The sequence below is a fragment of the Loxodonta africana genome, chromosome 10 (genome assembly GCF_030014295.1).
Source record: "Loxodonta africana isolate mLoxAfr1 chromosome 10, mLoxAfr1.hap2, whole genome shotgun sequence".
In the NCBI taxonomy this organism is placed as follows: domain Eukaryota; kingdom Metazoa; phylum Chordata; class Mammalia; order Proboscidea; family Elephantidae; genus Loxodonta; species Loxodonta africana.
The window spans coordinates 4,311,056-4,330,668 of NC_087351.1; the positions used below are offsets into that span (position 1 = coordinate 4,311,056).

Below are 19,613 nucleotides of genomic sequence, written 5' to 3' on the forward strand. Positions count from 1 at the left end.
TCTTTAAAGCCACCTACTTAGGGTATTTCTGTTACAGAAGCACTAGGAAGCCAAGACAAACAGCAATTTGCTTAAATGAGCAAATGTTGTAGAGAGCATTTTCTACATTATTTCCTATACTATGAAATCACTGTGAAGAAATTTTGGAATGAGCTCCTCTTTGGAAAGAATTGTTCAAAGCGAGAGACCAGCAGTTCTCAGAAAAGGGGAAGGGAGATACAAAATACAATTAAAAAACAAAACAAAACAACCTTGAATTGGTTGCCACATGGGAGGAACTATGGGGCCAGGGACACAGCATATATATGTGTTTCATTTGTAAGTAGCTCTTTGATCAACACTTAGTTGGTAAAGCTCTTTTGGGAGTCCTAAATGGACAAGTAGAGAGATACTGGTCACTGCTGAAAACTGACCCCCCGGGAGAGTCTGAGGAGGAAATGTGTAAAGAGAGACCAGAGGCCCCAGTGTTTCTTAACCATGGTGTTCAGGAGTATCACCTGAGAAACTTTTTGACCCTGCATGTGTCCTGCTGTTGTTAGTTGACGTCAAGTTGATTCCAACTCATGGTGACTCCATGTGGGTTAGAGTAGACTGCTCCATAAGGTTTTCAAAGCTGTGACCTTTCGGAAGCAGATCGCCAGGGCTATCTTCCAAGGTATCTCTGGATGGGTTCGAACTGCCAACCTTTCGGCTAGTAGTAGAGTGCTTAACCAGCATGAGTTCAAGACATTCCAGTGAGTGGGAACCTATTCTCTTAATCAGCTCCCTAGGTCCACAGATCCCTGAATCTATTCCCTTTTATAATTACCAAGTACCTGTCAGCAGGGTGACCATATGGCTCGTTTGCCAGAACCAGTCCTCGTTTATACCTATTGTCCTGATGTGATTATTAATAACACTCCCTTCACTCTCAAAAGTATTCCCATTTGGATAATGAATACAGGGTAATCCTGTCCATAAGACATTATACTCCTCACCAAAAATTGTCAGCTTTTCAGAGACCGCCTGCACCTCCCACACTGCCATACCTCACTGTCACTCCAAGAATAAAATATCACGAATACCTGAAGAATACTTATCACTTAAAAGTACGACAACCTAGAAGCTTACCTGCTTGCAGACCTGCGTGAATAGCTCCAAACTAGCACTCTGATGTGGAAACACTTATTCTACACGCAGCCCACAATCAGCCCTTCTCCCATTCTCTTACATAGCTCATTCCCTTGTCTAATTAGTGTTGAATATCTTTCTCCCCTACTGAATTATAAACTCCTTTGAGGCCCAATATATCTCTACATCATCCACAGTGCCTAAACCTGTGCTTTGCATATAGCGTAATCCCTGCAGTAAACGAAATGACCTCCACCAGGAAATCCTCAACTTCTCCATTCAACAGTTAATGACTGAGACATCTGCACAAGGACAGGACTTCAGGTCCAGGTGGCTGCAAGTGTCCTCGATGTGCAGGAAGCTGGACAGCCTCACAGGTGCAACTGTCGCCTGTGGGCGGCAGGTAGCTGGGCCAGTACTCACAACAGCCTGGGCTCAGTTTTCATCACACAAGCGAGGGATCTTATTACACCAGCAGAAGGGATTAAGGCCGTAGGCTAAAAATATTTGTGAACACAAACTGGGAGATCCTGGAGCCTTCTTAGGTGTCAAGTTCTCACCTAAGCTTTTGTCCCCCAGTGGCTGAGAGTACTACTTGGTTTTTCCCTTCCCATAAGAGAAAAAGTTTTTCCCCATCTCCAAAGCCACTCCTCAAAGGAACTGCTTTTTAGGCCAAAGGTCACCTGCTTTTTCTTTAATAAGGATCAAAGGTTTTGTTCATTTACAGCTAAGGTGTAGCACACAAACACACCTGGGAGACTTAAATCCACAGAGATTTAATGACTGATGAAGGGTGAGAGGTCAGGTGCCCAGAGGGGAATGTAGTGCACCAGGTAATTAGAGTAAGAGAAAACTTTCACTTATGCTATGTTTCAGGCACTTGGCCTGTATTATGTTACTTAGGTTTCAAGAGAACTCCACCCAAATTTGATAGGGAATAAAGTATTTGCTCATATTACAATTGAAGGCATGGAGTCATGGAAAGCTTAAAATAATTTGCCCAAGATTACACAGGTAGCACAACAGGGCCCCAAAATGAAGGCTGAGAGATTGGAGGTGCCAAATACAACTAAGGGTTAGGTGAGGTATCAGGCTTGAAAATAGAGGATTGGTTTAAAGTCAGTGTGAGTAGTAGCAAACCTGCCACTCCCCTCCCTACCCCTGAATTAAATAGGAGGTTTATTTTCTGAAAGACCTAGAAAATCTTTGGACTCAAGGACCCCAAAAGCAGAGGAGGGCAGGGTGAGGCACCAAAAATAGAGATTGAGCAAATGCCTACATACTGACCTGGGAGACTCCCAGGTCCCTTTCCCTGCACAGTTCCCAAAACTCCAGTAGCCAGGTTTATGCTTGCAGGCAGGAGATTGGAGGAGGGTCATTCTTAGGAAGGACTAAGCTTTCCCAGAAAATTCCTATAGGAACTAGATTTTCGCTCACTGCGCCATCACCCAACAGAGCAGCTCACCAGATAATTAGGCCTCCCCACATACAACTCTAAAACATCTTTTTGTTGCCTTACTTTTAAATATGAACAGACATCAGGGATCTTCAGACACCTGAGGAAAGCCTCTAACAGAAAATATCATCAAAAGAAAAGATGAAACAGCATCAATTCATGGAGGAGAAAACTTCTGAAAAACTAGAATTAATATCCTCATAGATATAAGAGAAAATAATTGTAGCCATGAAACAATAATAGGGTGTTATAAAAAATCAAGGGAATAAGGCCTTCTGAAAAATAAAAATATGAGTAAAATTTTAAAATATTCATAGAAAGGTTAGAAGATCAAGCTGAGAAATTTTAGAGAGTTAGACAAAAAGATCAAGTGATGGCCATGTGGGGAGACTAGATAAGGAAATTAGAGGATCCATCCAAAAGGTTTAACATCTAATTGACTGGAAATCAGGAAAAAGAATAGAGAAAATGGAGAGGAAGAAATCATTAAAGAAATAATACAAGAAAACTTTCTAGGACTGAAGGACCTGAATTTCCAGATTGAAAGGGTCCACCGAATGCCAGATGCAATGGAGGGGGGTGGGGGACACCATGATGAAATTTCAGACTACTAAGGATAAAGGCAAGATTCTATAAAAATGACCTGAATTACTAACAGCAACACTAGGAGCTAGAAGACAAAGGAGTGGTACCTTAAAAATTCTAACTGAAAATTATTGCCCACCTAAAATTCTATATCCAGCCAAATTATCAATCAAGTATACAACAAGAATAGTTTCAGAAATTCAAAGTCTCAGAAAACTTACCTCCTATTTACCCACCTTCAGGAAGTTACTAGAGGAAGTGCTCCATCCAAATAAGAGAGTAAAACAAGAGGAAGACACAAGATGCAGGAAAGAAAGGCAAAGGAATCCCTGGGCCGAGAGAGCAACTAGTCCAGATTGGTGCAGAAGAATAAAAGGAAAAATAAGAGAAAAAAAGGAAATTATATCCTATGATAGATTTCACCTTGAGGAAAATTTTACTTCGAGGCTGTTGGAAGGTGCGATAAGACTTAAAAATAGAAACTATGGAAACTAATAAAATGAACAGGGAAGTGATTAATTCCAGGAAAAACAAAACTGTGTTCAAGAGTTTGTTCATAGCATATTACTTGGCTCACCAGTGCTGTATTAAGGGCAAGATAACGCGAGCACTAAATATCACAAATTGTGATATTGGAAAGATGGGAGAGAGAAACAAAGAGCTTAATCTCCATCTAGCACAATAGGAAATCAATAAATAATGTCTAAAATTGATAAATCAAGAGAGCAGTATGTCATGTATTGAACTGTGTTCCCCTAAAAATATGTGTCAACTTGGTTAGACCATGATTCCACGTATTGTGTGGTTGTTCACCACATTGTTATCTGATGTGATTATCCTACGTGTTGTAAATCCTAACCTCTATAATATTAATGCGGCAGGACTCGATCTACAGATTGGGTTATATCTTGAGTCAATCTCTTTTGAGATATAAAAGGAATAATGGAGCAGACAGGAGGGGGATCTCCTGCTACCTAGAAAGAAGAGCCAGGAGCAGAGCAGATCCTTTGGACCTGAGGTCTCTGTGCTGAGAAGCTCCTAGACTGGGGGAATATTGATGACAAGGATCTTCCCCCAGAGCCAACAGACAGAGAAAGCTTTCCCCTAGAGTTGGTACCCTGAATTTAGACTTCTAGCCTCCTGAATGGTGACAGAATAAACTATTTATTAAAGCCATCTACTTGTGGTATTTCTGTAATAGCAACACCACATATCTAAGACAGAATTTGGTGCTGAGAGTAGGGTGCTGCTCTAACAGATACGTAAAATGTGGGAGCAGTTTTGGAATTGAGTAATGGGTAGGGGCTGGAAGAGTTTTAAAGTGTCTAACAGTAAAAGCCTAGATTTCCTTGAAGAGACTGTTGGTGGAACTATGGACATCAAAGACAATTCTGGTGAGGACTCAGAAGGAAGTGAGGAAAACTGTAACATCAGAGATGGCTCAGATGGCAAGAAGCAGCAGCAGAGAAATGGCAGCAACAGAACCAGGAAACTGGCACATGACGGCGCAAGAGCTGACCCACAGAGTGAGAGTGCTGGGTGCCTTTGGGCAGGAGGCTTCCTGGTGGAGTGGGGTGCCTCCAGGCAGTTATCGGTGGAGCTAGGCTTGTAACCCACAGAGCAAGAGGGCTGAGTGCCTTCTTGCCGAGGTTTACTGGCAGAGTGGGGTGCCTCCAGGCACTTATCAGTGGAGCTAAAGAGCTATGGAACACTTGCCCGAGCAAGGCAGGTGCTGGGCTGGCCCAAGGGCCCAAGGTGGCCTAGAGGTCAAGGAACTGGGAAGCAGAAGCTGAAGAGACAAGGAACACAGGAAGCAGAGCTGTCTCATCTCAAAGGGTTGGGCCACGACCTCCTAGTTTTCAAAGTCAGATCTTCAGCAAGTCAGTTCCAGAGTGTGGGGCTGCCATTCACAAGTGCCAGTGGGGTGGGGCCAGATCCACTGCCCAAAGCTGAGGAAGCAGGGCTGCCATGTCCAAAGGGCAGAAGAATGGGGCCTGCTGAGGGTCAAGTGAGTAGAGTCGTCAATCAGACAGACTACAAGAATGGGGCTGCCCAAATCTGAGGGAGCAGAGTTGCTGTACCAGCGGGCCTGGAATGTGGAGCTGAAGCCCAGGGTTGAGGGGCCTCCACCCAGAATTCTGAAAGTGTGGCCAACATCCAGAGTTTGGAGGGCAGGGTCACTGCCTAAACGGTCTCAGTGAACAGAGGATTATTTTCAAGCCTCGAGGGCTAATGTAACGTGTTCTGCTGACTTGCCTAGTGCCTCTTATCCCTTCCTTCTCTTCAATTTCTCCCATTCGTAAGGAAATGCCTACCTTACGCCTGTTCCACCATCGTACTTTGGAAGCAGATAACATGTATTCTAGATTTCACAGATGAAGAGGAATTTTGCCCCTGGATGAAATCTGGACTTAGGAGTTGATATAAGACTTTTGGGATGATATGATGGGATATAAGTGTTTTACATGTGGCAAGGACATGAATTTGGCGGCGGGGGCAAAGGGTGGAATGTCATGGATTGAATTATGTTTTCCCCCAAAACATGTGTCAACTTGGCTATGCCATGATTCCCAGTATTGTGTGATTATCTACCATATTGTGATCTTATATGATTATCCTATGTGTTATAAACCCTAACCTCTATAATGTTAATGAAGCAGGATTAGAGACAGTTATGTTAACAAGGGAGGACTCAGTCTACAGGATTAGATTGTAACATGAGTCAATCTCTTTTGAGATATAAAAGTGAGGTTGAGCAGAGAGGAGAGGGACCTCCCACCACCTAGAAAGAAGAGTTGGGAGCAGAGTTCATCCTTTGGACTCGGGGTCCCTATGCTGAGAAGCTGTTAGAGGGGAAAATTGATGACAAGGACATTCCCCAGAGTCGAAAGAGGGAGAAAGCCTTCCCCCAGAACTGGCACCCTGAAATTGGACTTCTAGCCTCCTGAGCTGTAAGAGAATAAATTTCTGTTTGTTAAAGCCATCCACTTGTAGTATTTCCACTGTAGTAGCACTAGATAACTAAGACAGAGTATAAGCATTTAATTTAAAAATACTGAGTTCAGATAAGAAACTGCTCTAAGAATTAAAAGTGTTAGCCTCTGGGTGGTAAGCTGGGAGAACGGGTAGGGACAGATAAGTGGCATCAACAGCATTCTTCATTCAAAAGCCTTTCAGGACTATTTGATTCTTAAACTATGTGTGTGTCAGTATTATTTTTTTTTAATTAAGGAAAAGCGTGCTCTCTGAAATCACATAGGTCTGTATTTATGTATTCTAGGAAAGCTGTCTCCCAGCTCACTCTTCCTCAAACACCTCTTCAGTGCTGCTTTGCCATTTTCACATTTAAGCCTCAGCATAAGTCTCACCTGGCCCCAGCCTGCTAATCAGTTTTATTTCCTGTCACACTGTTTGCAGTTTCTTATACACCAGGTTCTTCATTCCAGTGCTTGGCACAAGATGTTCCAGCTAACCATAGCCCTTCTTTCCCTGGAAAATGTCTCTGCTCCCTTGAAAATTCACCTTCTCTGGCAAACCTTCTTTGATTCTGCTCTCCTACCCACTTTCCTGGCCCCACAGATCAAATTGGTCACGCTCCACTCTGTGCTGCTGTATAGCCCTCCCTTCTCTTTTCTGTGTGTATGAAGGTCATGTGAAGATAGAAATTATAAGCTGGAAGGGGCCACAGAGGTTATTGAATTTTGCAAGGAAGGCAGACATCTCTAGGGAGGTAAGCTGAGTCTATTCAGCTGTTTAAGGGTTCTGAGCTATCTTATTTCCCCTTCTAAATATTATATGACCTCTGTGTGTGGTCCCTGGAACTCTCTTCTGGTTCCTTTTTCTTCTTCCTTCTCCTCTCACCTGGGTCACATTTCCAACAGGTGGCATAAAGCTTCTTTTAGACCCTTTGTTGTAACTACAGTTGCTCATTGGAGTAGAGAAACAAGCAGTTTTAGCAATATCCTGTTTCAATAAATAATTTCCTTAAATTACATTGCTTTACTAGGCAACCACACAAACAGCATGGGAGCTGTCAACTGCACACCACACAAAATAAACCAGACGGGCATTGACCAAGGAGCTGGCCTTTCACTGTAAGTGGTGCTCTGGAAGCTAAGGCCCAAATATACCAATGAAGACAGATAACACAGATAAGGGATGTTAAACCATAATCCTGTAAAAACGATTTTCAGTCAATAGCTTCTCTATCCAACCTCTATTCACCTTAGATCAACATGCTTAACTGACTAATTTGAATTTCTTCTTTTATTTCTTACCTTGTGTATGTGGGGCAGAATTTTTATTGATTCATTCAACAAATATATATTGAGCTATTCTGAGCTACACACTGTTGGGCACTGAAAATAATAATAGCTACCATCTGTCGAACATTTACGAAATGCAAGGTGCTCTTTACGTATATTATCTCACAGTCGTCCTATATGGTACAAAACCCAAACCCACTGCCATCGAGTCGATTCTGACTCATGGTGACCCTATGGGACAGAGTAGAACTGCCTCGTAGAGTTTCCAAGGAGCACCTGGTAGATTCGAGCTGCCGACTTTTTGGTTAGCAGCCGTAGCACTTTACCACTACACCACCAGGGTTTCCTCCTATGTGGTAGGTACTATTTTTCCCCTGTTGGCTGACGGGAAACTGAGACTTAGAGAAGTTAACTATGTTGCTCAAGTGGTAGCATCAGGATTCAGGTCTGCTGACTCCAAAGGTCATGCTCTTAACTACTATCTTAAATCCACTGAGCCACATCTGAACCACTGGTCTAAGGGTGACTGGGAGTATCCCTCCATAGACCTCTGCTATGCTATAGGAGATCCTGAATACGGTTAAAAAGATGGGAGGAGAAGAGTAGCAGCCTCTGCTTTCCCAACACTGGCCCTAGATTTTGCTGATGAGCTATGCTGTCTGTAGGTGGGTATTATTTGCTTTAGGTGCTCAAGTACGGTGGAAATCGTTTCCCTGATATCCAGTGCTTGGAGAATGGTGGTGGTGTTAGCTCCTCCAGAGACAGCCTATTCTTCTAGGCTGAGAAAGGGATAGAAAGTTCCTAATTACATTGACCCAGAGTCTTCCACTATCAGTCCTAGTTTTTATCCACTTCTGTTTGGAAGTCCTTTTCATAAATCTTTCTTTAGGCTCCCTTTAAATCCATATAATCTGGGCTCTCTCTGCTTTTTAAACCCTTTAACTGAAGATTTTTTAAAGTAACTTTGATCATTCCTTACAATTCTTATAAGTATTCTCCAGACAAACCAGAACTCAAGAGTGGAGGGAAGCAACAGCAAACAGGGACTTTAAATCTACTTCTAGATTAGGAGTCATCCATGAGTTCTATATCAAATCTTCATGAAAAAAACATTTTGTTAAGCACAAACGTTTTACTCTGATGTCAAGAGGTCTTTTTCTTACTCATAAGCCTAAAGTTACTTGACCCAAAACTAGTCTTGTCTGCAGCTTTGCTGGCCTTTTTTTCACCCCAGATTACTAGTCAACTCTGAAGTATGGTGTTATAGGTTGAATTGTGTCCCCCCCCAAAACATGTGTCAACTTGGCTAGGCCATGATTCTCGGTATTGTGTGATTGTCCACCATTCTCTGATCTCAGGTGATTTTCCTATGTGTTGTAAATCCTACCTGTATAATGTTAATGAGGCAGGATTAGAGGCAGTTATGTTAATGAGACAGGACTCAATCTACAGGATTAGGCTGTATGTTCAATCAATCTCTTTTAAGATTAAAGGAGAGAATTGAGCAGAGAAGAAGAAGACCTCTTACCACCAAGAAAGCTGCGCCAGGAGCACAGTGTGTCCTTTGGACCTGGAGTCCCTGTGTTGAGAAGCTCCTAGACCAGGGGAAGATTGATGAGAAGGACCTTCTCCCAGACCTGACAGAGAAAGACCTCCCTGGAGCTGGTGCCCTGAATTCAGACTTCTAGCCTACTAGACTGTGAGAGAAAAAATTTCTGTTTGTTAAAGCCGTTCACTTGTGGTATTTCTGTTATAGCAGCACTAGATGACTAAGATACATGGTTAAACTTTTTTTTTCCAGCTCAAAGAGAACACTCAATAACAAACCCATTCCATCATGATTTAATGAAAAAGACTGTAAGCTTCCTTAATTTTAATTTCAAGAGATCTCGTAACTACAAATGAGTAAACAGTCAAATTTCAGGAGTTACTTTTTAATGTTAACTCAGTAACCACTAAGCACTTCATCACCATGGAACTTGTATTCACTGAGGAAAAGTTATGTGAATTTCTGTGAAATCTTTATTCTCTGGAAGTGGTTTTCTTTTGCAGGAAGAGAACATTGCCCCACTTTGCAAACTGTCTATTAAATCATAGAGCAATCAAATATTGTGATATTCTTTTGAATTAACACAAGATTTTATTTTTAACACCATAAAATATTTTGAAGATGTAAAACACTGAACTTGCCTGTGTTTTCCCATATTTTTCTGTGAGAACACTAAGAGAACAGGTGGATGTGTAATGTGTGGGGCTGTAAGAGAGCATGTGAGCCCTGAAGAGAGCTACACACAAACATGTTTGTCTTCCTCAAGTCCAAAGGTGGCTCGCATTAGAACTAACAGAAACAACATGCACTCCCCAGGAGATTTCTAACTGACAAGAGGGTGTCGTTCAGGGAGAGAAGAAAAGCCAAACAGAAGAGCCCCATATGGATTTCTGGGATTTAATAGAGAGGCATGCAATCTTGAGGACCAGGTGGGACACTAATGTGAAGAAAATTCAATAATGGTATCAACAGGAATTGCTGTGGAAAAGGTTTCAACCCAGCTCACAGTTAATTATGACCCTTGGTCAGGAATTTGTGGTGTCTGCCAAAAAAATCAGAATAATATATGCCAAGTACAAACGTTACCTCCTTCAGTTTAATTACACATTTTTCAGAGGCAAGAATTTAGAGGTTTGTTCATTCAGCAAAATTTGTTGAGCACTTACAATGCAGCAGATACGGATCTTGGGGCTGGGGATGTGGCAGTGAAAAAAAGCCCCTGCTCAAATGGAGCCTTCATTTAACTAGGGAGACAGCCTATAACAGACAGACCTAGACAATGTCAGGAGTGGTAAGAGCCATGAATGGCAGTAATGATACAGATAATATGGGGTGGAGTGATGCGTTTGATAATTAGTAGGAGGTGCCTCTCTGATGAGGTGACAACTAGGTACTGACTGAATGAAGTGAGTGAACCATGTAGACAGATAACCAGGGAAAAGCATATTATACTTCTTTCTATGCCACACAGCAGCTGGTACCGTAAATTGAACATTGGAAAAAAAAAAAAAAAACAGTTGCCATGGAGTCGATTCCAACTCATGGCGACCCCTCGTGTGTCAATAGTACAACTGTGCTCCATAAGGTTCAGAAGTCGATTGCCAGGCCTTTCTTCTAAAGTGCCTTGGAATGGACTTGAACCTCCAAGCTTTTGGTTAGCAGCTAAATGCTTAACCATTTGTACCACCCAGGGATGCCCAATGTGAGCGTTAACAGGTGCTTCTAAACACCGATTTATCAATTTGTGATTTTTTGAGTCTGTTTTTTTACATTGATTAGATGGATTCAACCAATTAAGATCTGGTGCGTTTACTGCATTATCTAGTCCAGTGGTTCTCAGCTGGGGGAAATTCTGCCTGCAGTGACATTTGGCAATGTCTGGAGACATTTCGATTGTCACAACTGGGTAGGCGTACTACTGGTATCTCATGGGTAGAGGCCAAGGATGCTGCTGAACACCCTACAATGCACAGGACAAGCTCATACAGCCAAGAATTAACGGATCCAAAATGTCAGCATTGATACTGGTGAGAAAGCTGATCTAGTCCCAAGGCAGGTCATCAGATCTCTAAGGAGAAGCTCATGCTAACGACCCCATCAAAATATCTGGATGTCTGCAAACAAGGCCCTACGTTACCTTGAGGCATCTGATCCAAACTTAATTAAAGACTCGGTTGGTTTCAAGACCTCACAGATATTTATTCATTAAATAACATTAAGTAAAATTTACTTCATGCCTTTGTAAAAGAGAGAGAAAGAAGATAAGATGTTGTCCCTACCCTCAAAGATTTTATAGCTCAGGAAGGATGAGAGACATGAAACCAAACACTTACAATGGGACAAGGGCCACAGAGAGTTATAAATAAAATGATGTAGGGGAAGGGACTAATGACTTTTGTTGGAGCGACCCAAATAGGTTTAATATATGAGGTATCACCTGAACAAAACTTTGACAGGCTTTTGATAGGCAGAGAAGGAAGTGAAAAATATGCTAGGTAGAAGGGAAGATGTGAAAATCGGTAAAGAGGCTGAGAATAACAGCAACTACCATCTATTATAAGGCAGGTGGGAAACCCTGGAGGCATAGTGGTTAAGAGCTATGTCTGCTAACCAAAAGGTCAGTTGTTCAAATCTACTAGGTGCTCCTTGGAACCCCTATGGGGCAGTTCTACTCTGTCCTATGGTGTCGCTATGAGTCAGAATCAAATTGACGGCAGTGAGTTTGGAGTTTTTTTATTTTTGTAAGGCAGGTATGGCATCAAGCACTTTATCAAGAAAAACAATTTTGGTCTAAACTGAAAACTGATACATATAAATCAGGTGAAGCCTAGCATAACCCAAAGTGAATTTCCACCTTATCCATTTCAACAAGATATTGAAACATGGGGAGCATTACCTGGGGTGAGCTGCATAAATACCGAAGGAGTTCACCAATATACTGAATGACAGTGACATTGTATTTTCTGCAATCATCCCAAAACTGGCTGGCTGAAAATTTGGTCCGTAATGCAAGAGTAGCACCTACAAACAGAGAAGGCATTCAATAAAGTAATGCTACAAAAATCCCCCCAACTATATTTAATTTGCCATCTTTGAAAGATAGAAATTAAAAAGTGAATTATATTCACAAACAAGTTACGAGTACCTACTATATGCCACCCAAAAATGAATAAGACATCGTTTTGTCCTATAGGACCTTCCAATCTAGGGGAGGGAAGGCACAAAATTCTCTCTAACATAAGGCAGCACGCAGTAAGGGGTTCAGATGAGCCCCTAAGGGAGTGGTGTATGTGTCAATTAATTCTGCTTGGGGCAGGAGCTGAGAAAGACATTCCGGAATACGTGGGATTTGAGTTAGGTCTTGAGAAACGAATGTGGATAAATATACAGGAAGATAGCCAAAGTTTATATTACTTTTCCTTATTAGCAGATGTGAATGTATAAACGTGTACAGACCTCCAGTTCTTGTTGAAAGAAAAAGCTTACCTTTCAGGATACATCCATGCAATCCAACCATAAGTGCAGCACTGTGGTACAAGGGCAGAGTTGTATAGATGACATCATCTTTCCTAATCCCACTTGCAACAGCAAGGCCGGTTCCATACCATATGCGGTAATGACTGATCACTGCTGCTTTCGGGAGACCTTTGCAAAGATACGAGATAAGTCATGAATGAGCCAAGACTGGCCATTCACAGACACACAGTCTGGTAGAGAAACTTAGTTTAGGAAGATTCATCACCCTGGGTTTAGACAATCGTAGAGCGGAGCTTCCAGATCAATAAGACCAGGGGTCAGCAATTTTTTTCTGTAGAGGACCAGACAGTAAATGCTTTAGGCTTTGCAACCATTCAACTCTGCTGGTGTAGTGTGAAAGCAGGCACAGACATACATAAGTAAATGAGCATTGCTGTGTTCTAATAAAACTTTATTTACAAAATCAAGCTGAGGGCTGTATTTGGCCCACAGCCCATAGTTTACTGACTCCTGAGTCAGATGATTATTATAGCAGTACTCTGAAGAGAAAGGGAGTGAAAGGAATGAATGGCTACTGAACTCCTGCTCTGAATTTTAGCACTTTGAAAGGTATTTTCAAATATTTCATTTAATCCTCCTAACAACTTGAGGAGGTAAGTAGAATTTTATTTTCCAATCCACAGATTAGCACATGGTTCTAATGACTGTCTTTGAAGAACAGGGAAAACATTTTGTTCTCGAATTACTTAAATGAGTTCTTTTCATTAATTTTATAAGAGTAATGTAGCAAATATTTTATTTAGAGATAAGGAATAAATTAAAATAAACATCAACCCAATTGTCTTCCAATTAAATATAAATTATGAATTATGGGATTAAATTAGGGAGGGTCTATTCTCTTTTTCTTTCTAAAATGGGTTTAACATTTGACTATCAAACCAGAGATTATGAATAAATTCTACACTTGTTTATTCAGTATTAAGACTAGAAATTCCCACCCTAGCCAAGGGTTCGTTTTATCTCAATTATTTCACAAATCAAAGTCTCCAATTTCAATTTTACCACCCTTTTCAACAGCCATGGAAGCAGCAGTCAAGAAATCAAACGACGCATTGCATTGGGTAAATCTGCTACAAAGGACCTCCTTAAAGTGTTAAAAAGCATAGATGTCACCTTGACGACTAAGGTGTGCCTGACCCAGGCACAGGTATTTTCAATTGCATCATATGCATGTGAAAGCTGGACAATGAACAAGGAAGACCGAGGAAGAATTGACTCCTTTGTATTGTGGTGTTGGCGAAGAATATTGAATATACCATGGACTGCCAAAAGAACGAACAAATCTGTCTTGGAAGAAGTGCAACCAGAATGCTCCTTAGAAGCAAGGATAGTGAGACTGCGTCTTGCATACTTTGGACATGTTGTGAGGAGGGATCAGTCCCTGGAGAAGGACATCATGCTTGGCAAAGTACAGGGTCAGCGGAAAAGAGGAAGACCCTCAATGAGGGGGACTGACACAGTGGCTGCAACAATGAGCTCAAGCATAACAATGACTGCAAGGATGGCGCAGGACTGGGCAGTGTTTCATTCTGTTGTGCATAGGGTCGCTGTGAGTTGGAACCAACTCGATGGCACCTAACAACATTCAGAACTGGGGGTGAAGGTCCAATATACTAAGGCAGTGTCTGTATGTAGTGGAAGCACTTTGATTTATGTCATCCTGCCATTCGGTAGGCATGGCAATAAACTACTTTCGACAAAAAAAAAATTACAGTTTATGGTTTGGGAATCAGCTTTAACGTATCATTCCTTGCCCCCCGCCCCGCCCCAACTCCTCAATTTACTTAAAGAAAACATTTAGCAAAGTGACTGTATGAAAAGAAGTTGACATCTACATTGCACTTAGGGCTAGAAACTGGGAGATCAGCCTGGAGGTGAAGGAGACAGTACTTGTCAGCCGGTGTTGAGATAAAGGGCTCGAAGGACCTTTAATCTCACCCACAGTGTTTGATTATTTTACAAAGAAAATGCATTCATATATTACCTGCTTATGTTAAATTAAAATTTTAATCAGAAGAGATAAAAGACCCATATATTCAATTTCCTGATATTGATAATAATATGTTGGGGCTGGAGTTCCTGGGTGGTGCAAATGATTAATGCGCTTGGCTGCTAACCCATGGTTGGAGGTTCGAATCCACCCAGAGGCACCGTGGAAGAAAGGGCTGGTGATCTACTTCTGAAAAATCAGGCACTGAAAACCGTGTGGAGCACAACTCTGCTGTGACACACAGGGAACTGTCATAAGTCAGAGTTGGCTCGATGGCAACTCATTATGTTGGGGTTGGTTTCCTGTCTCCTCAGGCCACATATTATTATATTTTGGTAACATTTTCCCTGGCCTAGAGTAGGCAGACAATAAATAATTGCTAAATGAATGAACTAAGAGGTATTATGGCAGAGTGGTCAATTGCATGACCTGTGAAGTCTGCCTACCAAGATAAATCCTGATGTTTCTACTTCTTATTTTGGGAAGTTCCTGAACCTCTGTAATCATCAGTCCAGGAATCTGTAGAACGAGAATAAGAACTGTACCCATCTCAAGTAGCAGTGGGAGAATGGTCTAAACACATGCAATAAAGCTCCTAGTGTAGTGCCTGGCACATATTACCCTTAACATTGCCTATTCCAGATCCAACCATGTTGGGAGGCTTTTAATGCCATTTACCAAATTTCAATAATTCTAAGATGTGCACTGTTTCACACTTAATAATTCTGAAATGTGGATGTGTCTTAAAATGGACAAATTGATATTTAATTGGCAGTGTTTTTTCTTTCTTAGTGGCTCATAAAGTAATGGAGCAGCTTACAGTTGAAGGCATCGCAGATTTGATGAAATACAGTATTTTACGTCTTGTACTAGAACCATCCCACATCCATAGTACCAGGCAGCTCCAAGTCAGTGTGCATGGGAAGAAAGATATTGTCCTATAGTCTTCTCTGGTGTTCCGTTTATACATTATATATATAGGCTCTGGATATAATATAGTCAAACTATAACAATTATTTTAAAAATTCTAACAACTCTAGCAATAAAATTCTAACAAGAAACTCTAAATTATAAGCATTCTAAAAAAAGTCTAACAAAAATTCCAACAAGAATGCTAACAAAAATTCTAATAATTCAGTGTCAGATTTCATCCATTACCTTATTTTTTGGAGTTCTTGGTTAATTTATCTGTTCTGTGCCAACTAGGTGGAAAATACACATAGCTTGGAGAAACCCAAATGGGATTATATGCTATGAAATAAGATCAGTACCCACACGCAAAGAGCTAAATCCGCCAAAGTATTAGTTATCTGACAAGTTTCACCAAAGAATGAGAGCGCTTGAAAATCGAATCCAACATTTAACTCCTTCAGAATTGGTCCATTTATTTGAGAATCCTTTATTTTTACCTGTGGTTCCAGAGGTATAAATGTATAAGGCGGGAGTGGAAAAGCTGACTTTAGACCTCCAGGACTCCGGGATAGGCTCAGCTGACGCTTCGTCCACTTTGTCCACGAAGGAGTCAATCCCGTCCGTGTTGGAAGCTCTGCTCACGTAATAGATGGACACGTCATCCTTTGTCAGGGTTGGCAGCACCTCTTCAACAGCCGCTTGTAGTTCTTAATTGAACAAGACAACAAACTGAATTAGTCCTTTAGGGTTCCGTTAGCACAACAAGCTTCACGGTCATTTTGTTCTCAGCGTAGTAGTTCTTGCTCTCATGTGTGGATGTGACAACGATGCTTATAATTAGGCATTTTTAAAATGGGATTTGCTACATTTGAAAGATATCACAAGATTACAAGATTTGGAGAACATTGGGTTTTGATGGTTTCACAAGCATAGCAGACGGTTGTTTGAAATCTGTACTTCTTGTGGAAAGCACAAACAAATGGATATATGGATACGAGCCAAGAAGTATACATACTGAACATATACATAGCTGGTACACACCTCAAAGATACTACAGAATGTAACTAACTGTTCTGAATATATGCCTCACAGGACCAGTGATTAAAAAAAAAAAAACAAAAAACTTAAGAATAAAGAAATGAAAAAGAAGGGAGACTTGCTAACTAACAAAGATGACAGAAGCCAACTTTATATAATAAATATTTTTTTACACATCAGTAAGAAATAGTCCCATTAAGAAGTTTCAGCTGACCTCAGATATAAGCTCTAAACTTCATAAGCACATTCTATGGTCTGAGGGAAAAAAAAGACTGATTAATTTAGAGCAATGTTTTTCAAATTCTGGGTCACAATACATTAGTGGGTTGTTAAAGTCATTAAAAATGGTCAGTATTAAAAAACTAAAACATATTCAAATAGAAAATTTCACAGCACATCACACATAGTAAGAGGTGTCTTGTTTTATAAAAGTTTTATTTTAGGGATGTGGGTACTGGGTCAACCCAAATGCATTTCTTACTCTGGGCCAAATGTCAAAAAATTTTAAAGGCACTGATTTAGATCAGTTAATATGCAAACCAAATGTAATGTTTGCATGAAATTTTTGTCCTTATATCATAAAATGAAAATAATTTTTTTGTTTATTTACATGTGTCAGGTATTTATTCCTAATCTAGCGGACCATGATTGAGGGTGGGCAGGGGAGAAGTGGTGGGCTTGGGAGGGACACAGTTACATGGTATGTAGGGCTGACGCTCAGGAGCTGAGGGTACAACACATTCTCTAGAAGGTATTAGAGAAAGATCAGGCAATCAATCATGTCTCATATACGTGGCCCACTTTATCATACTGCTTTTTGAGTTGATGCCTTTTCAATGACCCCCAAAATGCTTCTGTCAAGGATTTTCATATGGGCTTAGATTACCCAGGCCCCTTTCTGCTAACATGAAGAAGTATCATGTTATTTAGAGGATAGAGAATGGAAAACATTTTTTCCTTTTGCACAGTAAATGGATAACCGAGATAAGACTGTTTTTAATCTTACTGGTGTTGAATTGTAATAACTCAAGTGAATATACTTATTCTTAATAGGAAGGTGACTCAATACCCCAGGGAATTACCTTGGGGACACTATACTTGATTCATCTTATATGCTTTGTTTTTCAGATGTTTGTGTATGATGTCTCTATTAAGACAAGAAATATCATCTGGATAGATGCATTTAAAAAAATTTAAAACATATTAACCAAAGGACTCATGCACATGATAAAAAAGAAATAAAAAGTACAAAGGGGTTTGTAATGTAAATCAACAGACCCTTACCCCATCGCTCCTCACAGCTGCTACCTAGAGGCAACTATTTTCAAATCTTTTAGCTGTTTCTTTTGGCAACTACCTTTTTTTTTTCTCTATTAACAACAACAACAAAAGTGCTTTTCCTGTGGTAGTGTGGATAAATTATAAACTTCTTGACATGTAAATTTTGATTGCCACCCCCTGTCTACTTCCAACTTTACTTTTGCATTTTCTGGACTAATAGTTGTTCTGAGACTATAACTCTGTATTCCCAGCTTTGTCTACAGGCTGGCTTGAGAAACTGAAAACCCAACAATCAGGACTGACAGTATTCTGAAGAACCAAATAACACGCTATGATCATATTTCCTTTCTTCAACAGTTCCCCACCCCGGAGCCTAGTGGTGCAGTGGTTAAGAATTTGGCTGCTAACCAAAGGGTCAGCCATTAAAATTCACCAGCCACTCCTTGGAAACCATATGAGGCAGTTCTACTCTGTCCTATAGGGTCGCTGTGAGTCGGAATCAACGCCACGGCAACGAGTTTTGGTTTTTGGTGGAGTTTCAACTTGGCTACCTTTCTTTAATATACTATTTGCCTCAATTCTTTTTTCAACCCTTAACATTATTCAGGTTCCTTTTTTTTTTTTTTTTTTTGCCCCAGGAAACTCTATTTTCCTCCTCCACTCCTCTATTCTGAACTGGCTGCTTTCTAGCCCTCCTGTACTTCTGAAAGGTTATCAAACAAATATTACTGCTTGTCTTAAGCTGAATTCTCTGGAGAAGCAGAACCAGTGAAGCATCTCTTTCTCTCTCTCTCTATATGTATACAAAAAGACTGATACCAAGGAAATGGCTCACGGGGTTGTAGAGGCTGGAAAGTACCAAGTCTGTGAGTCAGGCTGGAGTCTTCTCCTGACTCGTAGCTGCAGGGGCTGGTGAACCCAAGATTCAGACCATGGAGGCTGAGGAATCCCAAGATCAGCACACAAGCTGCTAGTTCAAGTCCCAAAAACCAGAGGTCAGATAAAAGGAACCAGTTGCAGGATCCAGAGCAAGCAAAAGCCCATGAAGTTTGCAGCAAAGTCTACCTACACGGATACACAGCACACCCCCACGGAAACTCCCTTTCGATTGATTGCGTACGCACAGCAGACCCTACCATGAGGGTGATCACACTATATCAGATCTCATCACAGAGATGACATCATTATACAACTGCCAAACTACAGTTTAACTGCAAAACCACAGCTTAACTGCCAAACCACTGAGAATCATGGCCCAGCCAAGTAGACATAAAATCTTTTTTTTTTCTTATTGTGCTTTAAGTGAAAGTTAACAAATCAAGTCAGTCTTTCATACAAAAATTTATATACACCTTGCTATATACTAACTGCTCTCCACTATATACTAACTGCTCTCCCCCTAATGAGACAGCACACTCCTTCCCTCCACTCTCCCTTTTCCTGTCCATTCTGCCAGCTTCTGACCCTCTCTGCCCTCTCATCTCCCGTCCAGACAGGAGCTGCCCACATAGTCTCATGTGGCTACTAGATCCAAAAAGCTCATTCTTCACCAGCATCATTTTCTATCCCATTGTCCAGTCCAATCCAGGTCTGAAGAGTTGGCTTTGGGAATGGTTCCTGTCTTAGGCTAACAGAAGGTCTGGGGACCATGACCACCAGGGTCCTTCTAGTCTCAGTCAAACCACCAAGTCTGGTCTTTTTACGAGAATTTGCGGTCTGCATCCCACTGCTCTCCTGCTCCCTCACGGGTTCTCTGTTGTGTTCCCTGTCAGGGCAGTCATCGGTTGTAGTCGGGCACCATCTAGCTCTTTTGGTCTCAGGCTGATGTAGTCTCTGGCTTATGTGGCCCTTTCTGTCTCTTGGGCTCATAATTACCTTCTGTCTTTGGTG

The 19,613-nt window shown here is 41.1% G+C and overlaps 1 protein-coding gene across 1 annotated transcript in view; it reads right to left on the minus strand.

Annotated features, from left to right (window-relative positions):
• The window catches only part of SLC27A2 (solute carrier family 27 member 2), a 60,718-nt gene that overhangs the window by 23,980 nt on the left and 17,125 nt on the right, over positions 1-19,613 (minus strand). Inside the window, exons 2-4 of the mRNA XM_003420153.4 lie at positions 15,902-16,111; positions 12,452-12,610; positions 11,862-11,986 (exon numbers count right to left, since the gene is read on the minus strand). Coding sequence (XP_003420201.1) covers positions 11,862-11,986; positions 12,452-12,610; positions 15,902-16,111 — 494 coding nt within the window. The remainder of the gene's footprint in view (positions 1-11,861; positions 11,987-12,451; positions 12,611-15,901; positions 16,112-19,613) is intronic.